Source organism: Pediculus humanus, genomic scaffold (genome assembly GCF_000006295.1).
Source record: "Pediculus humanus corporis 1103172107642 genomic scaffold, whole genome shotgun sequence".
In the NCBI taxonomy this organism is placed as follows: Eukaryota; Metazoa; Arthropoda; class Insecta; order Psocodea; family Pediculidae; genus Pediculus; species Pediculus humanus.
Window position 1 is genome coordinate 237,265 of NW_002987253.1, and position 12,837 is coordinate 250,101.

The following is a 12,837-nucleotide window of genomic DNA, read 5'->3' on the forward strand; positions in this document are numbered from 1 at the left end:
TTTTCTCTTAAGAAAATCATTTCTCCCCTGTATAAATTCCATATTCTATGCTCTACATAAAAAATTAAAAATAGAAAATTTTTTTAAAATTTTAAAATGACATCGTTCTCGCGTTAGCTAAATATATGTACTTATATTTAATTTATATTTAATAAAATGATTCGGTGTTTTCGACAGTGACGAATCGAGTGGCATTCGTCATCCCGTCTAACATTATTCTACGTCGTAATGCTTGAGCCTATTTCTCTCTCTTTCTCTCTCCTTTCTTCCTGCTCTCCCTTCTCCCCCTTACTCCCTTACCCTCCTCTCTCTTCTCTCTGTCTCTCTCTCTCCCGATTTCTCCTTTTCTATCATTTCTTTCTTCTTCTTCTTCTCCAGTTTTCTGCTGCTTTTTCCTTCTCCAGTTTTCCAAATGGATAATATCAGTTATTCTCTCTCTCTTTTTCTCTTATATAAAATTACTATTTGTTTTCATTATATTTCGATTTAGTTTTTTTTTTCTCCAAAAAAATTCCTTCCATTTTTAATTAACGATTGATTTCAATTATCCAGCAAAAACTAAAACAAACAAACAAACAACAAAAAATTAAAAATTTATTTATTTATTTATTTTTTTTTTTGTGGATTTATGTAAATGTTAAAAAATTATTTAAATAAAAATCGTGTTTTTTTTTGGCAAAATGTCGTCGTCGTCGAATTAAAATAACTAACTAAATTTTATTTGTGATAACATAATAACAACTTCCTGGAAAAAAAAAAAATATTATTAACGTCATTTGTTAACTAAAATAACTTTGACTAATTTACTGTCGTTAAATAAAATATACTGGACAAGATTTAAAATTCGAAATTTATTTATTTTCGGTTATATTCAACTAATCAGGTATACAAAACTTGAAAATTTTTTTTTTTGCTTTTTTCTCCAAAAAAAAAAAAAAAACTATAAAATTTCCAGTGATTTTTATTTTAGTAATAATAATAATATTTTAAAGCGAGGATTTTTTTTTAATACTTTATATCGCTTTCACCGATTAAAATTTAGTTTTCCAGTTTTTATCACGCGTGTTCTTTTTTGGTTTACCAACATGTAAAACATCTCCAGTTTGTTCCATTTTGTCCTCATCAAAAACATCATCTTCTTCCTCCCTGGAAAGAGAAAAAAAAAAGTAAAAGATTGTATCGAATTTTTTTTTTTTTTAATAACAAACCCGAGCGAGAGAGCATGGATCGATTTGAAAATCTAACATTAGTCATTTTGCTAGAAATCGATACACGGAGAGGAAGTAAGTGTGAGAGAGAGAGAGAGAGAGAGAGAGAAAGAGAAAAAAAGAAAAGGCTGTCAATCTAAATCATGAAAAATCATCTATTAAATAAAAAAAAAAAAGAAATCAAGATAAAATAAATTTAAAGTTATCAGTCAGTTAAGCCCGCACACACCAGTAGTACTATTACTAATAAAAATAATAATAAATGAAAGTTTTTAATATTGAATTAAATTTAATTCAAAAAATTATTATTATTATTATTATTTACCTGTCAACTTCAGGGTGCGTACGTAATACGCATAATACACGCACTTTAAAATCTACTACCGGTTAAAAAAAAAAAAAAAAGATAAAAATCCAATATGATCAAATTATTGATCATTTGGGTGGTCACTGGAATTGATATGAAAACTCCATGATTGATTATTACCAATTAATTATATAAACGTTACAATTAACGACGGAGGAAAAAAAAATTTTTTTTTCGTTTCGTATCGAATAAATTCAACGGATATCCGGTTAAATTTGGTACCGGTAACAAATAGAAAACATATCGGTGGTAACAAACACTATTATCAAATTCGATCATTATTATTTTCATTAAAAAAAACCGTGAATAAGCCGTTAGTAATTACCCACCCTCCCTCTACCCCTCCGTTTTTTTTTCTTTCTAAATACACGACGACGCCATTACAATTATAACTTTTTTTTCCACTTCCGTTTTTTTTTTTTCAATTTTAAAATAAACACTTAAAAGGGTAATTAAAAAAAAATTCGTGTAAGGATTTAAAAACCGAGTCCTCGAATTTTTATACTTTTATATTATATATTATAGACTTATACTGTATATAATATACATACTGCAAATTTTTAAAAAAACCGGATATTCAGTAAGTATTTATTATTAAACTTGTGCGAATTGTGAACTACGACATCCATTAGAATAATATTTTTTTATTTATGGTTTATTAATGCCCTTGATCGGGTGTTGGTCAAACAATTCTACCAACATTTTCAATTAAAATTTTTTTTTTATCAATTAACAAATTTTTTTTTTTGCCAACTTATTCAAAGAAAATTCCCTCCTCCCTCCCCATTTCTTCTCTCTCTCTCTCCCCCTCAAAAAAAAAACAAACAAACGAACGAATAGATTATTGTAATAAATATGGTTTGTCGTTTTTGTTTGTTGTTGTTGTTGTTGTTATCATTATTATTATTATTAATAACAATCCATTAATTCAATTTGTTTTTATTTTATTTATAAATCAATTAGCAAAAAAATTTATTTACAAAAAAAAAAGTAATATCCGGTCTACGGTGAGTGATTTTTTTTTGTAAAAATAATTTTTAAAAACGCGTAACGGTAATACGTGAGATTATTTATTATTTTCGGGAAGGTAATTACTCTCTCACACACACACGCGGAGAGAGTGAGAGAGAGAGAGAGAGAGGAAGAAGAAAAAAAAAACATTTAAATAATGACAAATGAATTTAACGCATCGACTCCTGTGTGATTTAAAGTTAATATGTGGTAATTACCTAGTAAGTGCGGCGTCTCCTTTAACAAATACTATTTTCGTATGTACGTACTTAATTATAATAATAATAATAATAATAATAATAATAATAATAATAATAATAATAATAATAATGATAATAATTATAATATTCATAAACTGGAGTCTTGTTTATAAACACATACGTGAACGTGAGACGACCACCTAAGAATTGTTATACTTCTTAGAAAGAAGAAGAAGAAGAAAATTGAATTTAATACTTATTGAATATTATTATTATTATTATTTCATTGATCCTATCGACAAAATTATTATTATTATTATTTGTAAGAGGTTAATAAGGTTTGTTTAAAAAACGAGAAAAAAAAACATTAAATTATTTATAGGTTTTTTTTTTCTTTTCTATCAATTAAAAAAAAAAAATAAAAATGCATCAAATATAAAAATGGCGTCTCAGACGGTTTCGTTTTTTTTTAATAAAAAGTTTTGCCAATGTTTAAGATTTATGGGACTCAGACTAAAATTGAAAAAGAAGTCATCCAAAAAAAAAAAGTTGGTTCCATGGTTCACGGTTCAATTGTACCTAAAATTTTCTGGCATATGTGGAAATTTTTTTTTCATCATTTCTTTTTTTTAATTAGTTTTTTTTTTTTTAAAGTATTAAAAAGTTATTTATTTAATTTAATTTAATTTAATTTTTCCTTGTGCCCTTACATAGGATCGTCTCCCGAATCGAATTTAAGGGAAAGGAAAGGGGGAGGGCGAGGGAAGGGGAACACATGTAGATATAATTCCCATGAAATAAATCCCGTCGTGAAACAACAAAGACAAAAAAAATTTTTTTTTTTCGTCCCGTCGTTTTAATAAAAATTATGATGACGTCATAAAAATAAAAATTTTTTATTACGTTTTCTCTCTCTCTCTATTTAAGTCTAACAGTAAAATAATCATTGAGAATTTTTTTTAATATGAATTATTATGCGGCTCTTTTAAAAAAGAAACTAAAAAAAATATGGAGGCTAAATTTAGTAGTTAAATTTATATTTCACATCTTCATTTTTTTTTTTTTTTTTAAATCTACTAATTACTACTTTCTAGTGTTATAATAATAATTTTTTTTTCACTAAATCGTTTTTACCCGTTTTGAGTATTTACGTGCGTGTGCGAATTTGGTAAATAAGTATTTTAAATATTATTATTATCATTCAAAAAAAAAAAAACCGCCGCCGTGTTTAATGGAAAGTAATGCAAAAATTTTATTTTCCTTTTTTAATGATATCTTTCAAGAGAATTTTAAAATGCGTGTGTGTGTGTGCGCAAGGGGGAGATGGGGAGAGTGCAAAGGTTAGGTGCGCGTGTGTAAAGTGATACCTACCGGAAATACCGATTTAAAACATTCAAGGCGCCATAAATAAAAAATTTTTTTTTTTTTACGGGACGAAGATTTTCCCGAAAGAAAAAATTGATGGAGGGGCGTAGTGGGAAGGGAAGGGAAGAGGAGAAGAGGGGGCTTTCGGGGGATGAAAAAAAAGGAAAAAGTTTTTTTACTTAATATGATATTTTTGAAATTCAAATCAAGGTGATTAAAGTTGTTTTTTGTGCTCTCACGGTTACATACACGTTATAACGACGACATTATACAATTTTCATCGTCGTGCAATTTTCTTTTTTATTTATTTATGTATCATCATCATCGTCGTTATTGTCATTATCATTGTCGTCGTCGTCGTTGTCAACTTTATTTTTTTGTTTGTTTGTTTCGAAAAAGTATATATATATAATAATAATAATTTTGAAGGTGAAGAAAAGTTGACAAATATTAATAATATAAAACGAACAAACGAGAAGAGAGAGATAGAGAGAGACAGAGAAATTTCTAGAAAATTAAAATTCATTTCCACAACGATCGTAATCTTGAATTTCGTTAAAGTTTTTGAAAAAGAAAAAGTTAAGTTAAATTGAGTCAAAGATGGTATCCGTAGGACCCCCATGAGACGGGAGGGTCTTACTTCCCTCCCTCTCCCTCCACCCCCCAGTCAGTTCGTCGTCAGGTCGTTTATTTAATTAGACATTTGTGTTATTTTACATTACCTGCTTTCACTACTTCAGGAAAATTTAAATATGAGATTTACAAAAAAAAGTAAAAATTTTCCTTTTCCTTAGAGTTTGAATAAAAAAATTTTTTTTTTTTATTAAATAAATTACACGATTTTTCGTCTGCTGCTACGACGAAAAAACAACTTTTTACATTTAATTCATAATCATAACAAGAAAATATAATTTAGAAAAAAAAAAAGTTTTAATGGTGGAACAAAATTTTTTTTTTATTTAAAATTCTCGTTTGCACTCACTCACTCACTCACGCACTCACGCACTTTTTATTAATTGTACGTAAGAAATAATAATTAAATTAATTACATTTAAAAAAAAACGCAACCCCCGTTAATTCATTATTAATAATAATAAAAAAAATATTATTAGAAATAAAAATAAAAAAAAATGGCGAACGAAATAATAAAAAATTGTTTGGCAGTTGTTGTGGCTGTAAAATATTTAAAACAATTATAATTTTCATTTTAAGTGATTTAATTAATGAGACTCATTACTATGAGTTTAATTACACGACGATCACAATCAAGTTTTTCTTTCTTTCTTTTTTTCTTTTTTTTTTTCTTATATAACTTTTGTTGAAGCTTTTTCGGTCGTCGTTGTTTGTTTTCAATGATTAATAATAAGCTTTCATTAAAATTCAAACTAACGGGGAAAATAAAAAGAAATGAAAAAAGAAAATATATGAGGGATGAGAAAGTGGTGGAAGGGAGAGGAGAGTGGGAGGAGAAGGGAGGAAAGGGAAAAGAAAAGAATAAGAAAAAGAAAAAAAAAAGGGGAAGAAAAAAAATTTAAAAGAAAAAAAAGAAATAAATTCTTTGTCAAAATATTACTATCATTATTATTATTATATTAATGAAAAAAAAGGCTGGAAAATTGGCGGGTAAGATGGCGGGAGGGTGGTAGAAGGAGGGAGTGTAAAGGTTAAAGAAATAAAAGTTTTTTTTTTTTAAATAAAAAAACGATTTATTACTTACCCACCACCGCCTTACCACCGCCATTAATTTTTTCCCAATATTTTTACACTTTATTATCACCACCTGTATTGAATTATTTAATTATTATCATTATTATCATCTATATTATTATTATTATTATTATTTTACAATAATTAAATAAAAAGGGTTCGGATGTCGACGTTTCGATAATATTACGTTATTAATATTTATTTTTAAGGTATTTTCGTTTAAGTTAATTTTTTTAATTTTAAAATCAGCTGACGATTATCCTCCTTCCCCTCGCTCCTCCCCTCCTTCCACGATCCACACCCCGCTTTTAACGGTTTTTTTTTATACGCAGGTAATAAGGAAAGAAAAAGGAAAAACTCTTTTGATTGTTGGCAATGTGAAATGTTCGAAATCGATAATCCGCTTTATACTTCTCATACTCTTTTATTATCAAAACGGAAACGAATGTAAAATTTTATTCGATTTATTATAAACCGGAAATGATTATGTTGTGTTGGTGTCGTCCCCGTTCGAGTATTGCAATTTTAAATTACGTTAACGTCATCATCAACATCATCATCATTAATATTTTTTTTTGTTGAAGTGAAAGAACTCAATTTAATTTTTTTATTTATCTTACGAAAAAAAATAAAAAATAAAATAAAATAAATAAACATTTTAAATTAATTTACGCCATTTTATTTTTAATAATTATTATCATTATTGTCATTTCTTAATTTAATTTGACGGTTAATTTACCATTAAATTTTTATTAATTAAATTTATAAAAAAAAATTTCCTTTTTTTTTAGTTTTATTTTTGTAGTTTTAAATCGGGAGAAAAAACCCGCCAAAAAAACAAAATTCAAATTTTCAAACAATAGAAACAAATTTTTTACCCCCCCGACTGCAAAGGGTTCGCTCAACCACTTTATCAGTTTTGTAAATTTCGCATTTTAGTTTATTAAATTTCCGTTAGATGGCGTTGAGAGTCGTCCCACTTATTTTTATTTTTTATTTTTTCGTTTTTCGCGTGTTTTTGTATTTTTTTTTGGTTTTTTAAATAAAAACTCCAACAGTAATTATTATTATTATTATTTATTTACGGCCGAAAATTTTTTTTTTTTTTTTTTTTTTTTTTTTATATTCATGAATGAGTACCGTACGCATAATTCATTTTGTTTATATTAAGGAAAACAACCCTAACAAACATCCCTTACGTTTAAATTTTTTATGCATATGTCGGTTTAAATAAAAACTCGCCATGTTTTTTTTTTTTCTATAAAATAATAAAAATTTTAAACCTAAAGTTATTTTAAATCATTAAAAAAAAAAGAGAGAGAAAACGGGGAAAAATGGCTGAAAGTTAATTTACGCGGGGTTTTTTTCCGAAGAGAAAAAAAAGAAAAAGGGAAAAGAAAAATAATTTTCAGGAAGCAATATTAAAATTTTTTTTTTTTTTGCCACCATGAAAAAAGTAAAAAATGAGAGGAAAAAAAAAAATAAAAAAGAAGAAGAATAAGAATAAGAAAGAATAAGAAAAAAAAAAGATATGAGTTTTTAAAATGTACGCGCTTTTATATGAGTAAGAGAGAGAAAGAGAGAGAGAGCAAAGTTTGGATGCTGTCATTGATAAAGTACTTGTCAATCAGGATGTAATTGCTAAAAGATGTTGCTGACTCCCTTTTCATTGAAAAACTATTGAATTTTCAAAAAACCCTCATCGTTTTAACTCGTTGTCGTCGTTTTTTTTCTTTCGGTTTTACTCTTTTATTATGCTTTTCTCAAACGCCAAAAAGAAAAAAACTTTTCCGAAAACTTTTCCTTTTTTTAATGAAAAAAAAAAAAACCTTATTTCCAAACAACCGTCAAACGTTGGTAAAAGAAATTTTCCTTACCGAAATTTAATCCCTCCCCCCCCTCCACACACACACAAAAAAATTTTTTGGAAAATCTAGAGAGAGAGAGAGAGAGAGAAAGAAAATCTATTTTTTTTTTTAAATTAATTTTTTTTCCTTTTCTAATTTTTTTTGGGGGGGGAGGAAAATCTTTTCGATTTCATAAAGAAAAAAATTTTTTTTTTTTCCCTTAAAAGTCAATTTAAACCAAAAACGCAAAAAAAAAAAAAAAAAAAAATTTTAAAGCGAGAAAAAGAAGAAAAAGAAAAAAAAAATTGATGATAAGCAGAAAAGAAGAAGAAGATGAAAGAGGTGATAGACAGACGGACAGAGATTCCAGAACGAAGACGAATGACTTTATACATCGCTGGACAAAATCAATTGAATTTCTATTTTCTTGCAGCTGATGCCTCTCCCCTTCCTCCTCTCCCCTACCCTCTCTCATCCCCTCTCTCTCTTTTTTCTTCTGCTATTTTTTTTTTTTTTCAATATATACTTTATATCTTTTCCACCCCCAACATAATTTTTTTTTATTCTGGTAAACTTTAATGTCTGTATTTTGATGTAACAAAAAAAAATTTTTATATATTTTTCCACAACGTCGTCGTCGTCGTCGTCATCTCTTTTAATAAATAATAAAGATACATAATTTTTTTTGATATCTTATTTATTTATTTTTAATAATTTATTAACTTTTTAATTTTGCATGTTTGAAACTTTTCGCGAATTTGTTTTTTTTTCCAGAGGCATAAGGTTTTTTCCGGTACAAACATTATAAAGAAGGGTATCTGAACCGATTTATTGACGTTTGAAAATTTTCAATCAATAAAATCAATAATAAAAGAGAGAGAGAGAAAATAAAAAAAAGGGGGAAAGAGATAAAAAAAGGGTTATTGAATTTAAAAAATTAAACTGTTTGCGAAAAACTCCAAAAAAAAAAAAAAAACCAAAAAACAAAATGGAAGTTTGTTTAAAATACCAGAAAAGTAAATAAACGTTTTCGAAAATAAAAGGGTTAACGGTTAAGGGATGATTGTAATAATGATAATAATAATAATGGGTAATTTTTAATAACGTTTTAACCTCTACACGCATTTTTTCACGACCGAAAACAAAACCGCTAAAAAAATAAAAATAAAGCAAAATTTTTTTTAACTATTGATTATCCATTCGTAAAAAAAAATTAAACTCAGGAAAAAAAAGGTTTTTCCAAATTTTGAAAAATTTTCCAATTTTCTAAACGAAGGCAAGCAGGCAAGCAGGCAGGCAAGCAGGCAAGGAGGCATTTTTCCCGTTTAAAATGCATTTGATTGACACCGACACACGCACGCAATTGATTAATGAGTTGCAAAACTATTTCATTACTTATAAAATGACTTCTACGAATATATATTTTAACAATGATTACATAAGTCTTCTTACAATTACTTATTTTTTGGTATTATTCTTTTTAATTCAAATACGAAATTTTATGTGTGTGTGTGTGTGAGTGCGGGAGTACATTTATTTACACGCACAAAAATACTCTTATACGTGTTTATAAGCATTTTTTCAATAATAATAATAATAATAATAATAGTAACTTAAATGAAGTCTCGGGCACGTAAAAAAAATTTTTACGTTTGTAAAATTTATTTACATTGACCGATGATTAATTAATTACATCATCGAAATAGATTTTTTTTTAGAGTGAGGGCGGGGGGGAAAGAGGGAAAAATTTCCCTTTAAAACCCGAACAGATGCTTTAAAAAAAAAATTTCCCCGATGGTATCGTTGCGTACCTATTCAAAAAAAAAAAAAAAAAAAAATTTACAAGTTTTAAATAAATGATGTTGTAAAAATTGAAAAATAATGGATGCTGCATTGTATATTAATGTACCGTCCGTCGTCCACCCTTAAAAAAAAATTTTTCTTTTTTTTTTTTTCCTATAATTTATTATTTTATTATCATTAGAAAATTTTCAACAGTGCCGGTTTCGGGATAACTTGTCTCCTTCGAGTATAATATTTTCTTTAATAAAAAAAAATTAATTATTTATTTAATTGCAATGGTAAACGTTTACGCTGTGGATAAATAAACTCATCGAAAACATCGGTTAATATATATTTATTATTATTATTAGCGTTCGTAATAATAATAATAATAATAATAATAATAATAATAATAATACATTTATAACTTTACGTTATGCGTTTAAAGAATTTTTACGTTATTATTATTAGAAAAAAAAAAAAATAACAGAAGAAAACAAAAAAAATAAATAAATTTTGTGCATAAGTGTGTGTGTGTGTTTTTTTTGAATCTTAGTCACGCCACTGAATTTTTTCAATGTTCAAGTTAAGTTATGTGTGTGTGTCGGTTCAAAATGAAAGAATGAACTTTTTTTTTTTCCATATTGATTCCATTCACAACTACCTTTTGAAACGTCTTTATTTTAATAACAAACAATTTACGATCTCGTTTGTTCGCGTTTTTTTTTTTTTCTCCATCAAAAAAACGAACAAATCGTTCGACAGAATTTTCCAATACCAAAACGCAAAAAATTTTCACGGATTGATAAAAGCAAAAAACGAATGATAAGAGCGAAAAGAAAAATAAAAATATGTTTGCAATTATAAAATTGATTGATTGATAATAAAATGATGTGGCATGACGAAACGATTAAAATTTTTAAGGGTTGGTTGGGATTTTAAATTTTAAATCACCCCTTCCACGGTACTATATTAATCGGTTATTGATATTATTTAAGGGTAGTAAATGACCATTTACTACCCTTAATTAACGTTATTATTAAACATTTCAGAAATGTAATTATTACTTTAAATCATTTCCTGGAAGTAAAAGTTTTTTTTTATAAAAAAAAAAAATATTCGACGAGATTTTTTTTTTTTAATGATATTCTTACTCGCCGCAGGTAGTAATAAAAAGAAAAAAAAAGGTAATTAAAAATGACAGTAATTATTACGCTACCGGATAATAATTTTGAATTTAAAGTACAAAACCCAATTTTTTAAAAACTTAAATTTATTTTTGATGTAAAATTTATCGCCATATGGACTTTGAAAACCTAAAAAAAAAAAGGAGAGAAAAACTTCACCCTACGTAAAAAGGCAACAACAACAACAATCTGTACAGTTTTCATTAGTAAAATTTTGCGAAAGAGGGGTCGACAAAAAAAAAGGAAAAGGAAAAAAAAAAAGTTTTTACTTGGGGTGTTATTGAAAATATCGGGAACTGAATTGACAACCAATGTCGAGGGTGGTGACAATAGAACGCACAAGGTCGGGGTGGGTATTATGTTCCCTTATCCAAGGGGTAAAGAAAGGACGCCCAAGCGACCCAAAACCACCCAAAAATTGAAATTTTTTTTTTTTTGTATATCAAACACATGATCGTTTACACATAAGCGAAATATAAGTTTTAACTATCTATTTTTTATTCTTATTTTTGGTCTACGAGTAGTAGCCTTGATCACACAAATCATTTTCTTTTTTTTTTTTTTTTGCCAGTTTACAAACGCCTCTTCTGCCACGTAACTGCACGACGAACAAACAAAAAATTTTTATTTGTTTCATAATAAAAATTTTTTCAATAACAAAAATACTAACGTAATAAACGAATACATAAATTTTATTTATTAGTTATTATTATTAAAAAGTGAATATAAATATACGACAGTAGGTTGTGTTAAATTTTGTACAGTGATTAACTATGTAGGTGGAACTAATTTAAAAATTTTAGTGAAAAACGCTTTCGTAATTTATTCGTTTTATTTTTTTTTAAATTTTTAAAAGACTATATTAATAATAATAATAAGAGGGAATGATAAAAAATTTGATAAAATATGGAAGGAAACATGAATCATTATCAAAATCCTTACGTCCTTGAACATTCGACAACTCAAAATTGGTACGATAACGTACCCATGGCAACAACGGATTACAGTAAATACAAGACTGATAAAATTGAAGAATATCAATACTACCTAAACAACCCGAATAATAATCATCATTATCATCATAATCAGGCGGAAATATACAATGGCGGAATAACGACAGAAAAATTAAAACAAAATTATTTTTTACAACAACAAAATTTCGATTACGAAAAAAAAATACAAAAAGAAAAATTTATGTACGAGGGTGGATTTTTTTTCCACCACCATCCGAATGATAACAAACAAAATTTTATCCAGTCATCTAAAAATGTTTATCATCATGATTATTATCACAAATTTCGTAACAAACTAGATAATGATTCGGACGCCATTATTAAATTTAACGACAGCAATGATAATAATAAAGATTTTGAAAATTTTTTCCCAATACAAGAAAATGATAAAAATAATTTTGTTGATAACAACGCGCAAAAAATACACAACATTTGTGATAATAATTACGGTGAATCTAATTTTTTAGTTGGAAATGATGAAGTTATAAGAACCGCCGCTACCACCACCACCACCACCCCCTGCGCTGGAATCGTAACGACAACAAACGCAACAACCAAAGAAGAACAATTATTACCTGAACCAAATGTTATTTCTAGTCTACCGATATATCCGTGGATGGAAAACGGTAAATATTATTATTATTATTATTTTGAAATCGCAAGTTGCGATTTTAACTCGGCGGTCATTTTGTTTTTTACCGGAAATGAAAATTAAAGACGATTTTTATCTGTGTTTTAAAACGTAATAAATTGATTTTAAAATAATTTTTTTTTCTCTTACGTAGGTAAAAAGAGTCAGGATGAAACTGGAGGGAAAAGAACTCGACAATCGTATTCCAGACGACAGACGCTGGAACTGGAACAGGAATTTCATTCGAATAGATATTTAACGAGAAGTAAAAGGATAGAAATTGCGAGATCGCTCGGACTTACCGAAAGACAAGTTAAAATATGGTTTCAAAATAGAAGAATGAAATGGAAAAGAAGTTTTTTACCAACTGGACAAAATTTACAATTCCATACTCCAGCACCAACATGATAATAATAATGATAATAATAATAACTTTAAAAAAAAAAAATTTTTTTCTCTTTATAAATTTTTTTTAAAAATAAATTAATTCTGGTCTTTTGTTACCCCGTAATAATAATA

At 27.1% G+C, this 12,837-nt stretch overlaps 2 protein-coding genes across 2 annotated transcripts; one reads left to right on the forward strand and one right to left on the reverse strand.

Moving 5' to 3' along the window:
* Positions 1-706: 706 nt before the first annotated feature.
* Positions 707-1,854, reverse strand: Phum_PHUM266310 (uncharacterized protein; the record flags this gene model as incomplete). Its single annotated transcript, XM_002426602.1, has 4 exons — positions 707-745; positions 1,086-1,146; positions 1,534-1,588; positions 1,836-1,854. The coding sequence occupies 4 exons, from the start codon at positions 1,852-1,854 to the stop codon at positions 707-709; spliced, it is 174 nt and encodes a 57-aa protein (XP_002426647.1).
* A 9,726-nt stretch (positions 1,855-11,580) lies between these two features.
* On the forward strand, positions 11,581-12,577 carry Phum_PHUM266320 (uncharacterized protein; the record flags this gene model as incomplete). Its single annotated transcript, XM_002426603.1, has 2 exons — positions 11,581-12,168; positions 12,473-12,577. The coding sequence occupies 2 exons, from the start codon at positions 11,581-11,583 to the stop codon at positions 12,575-12,577; spliced, it is 693 nt and encodes a 230-aa protein (XP_002426648.1).
* Between the last annotated feature and the right edge of the window lie 260 nt (positions 12,578-12,837).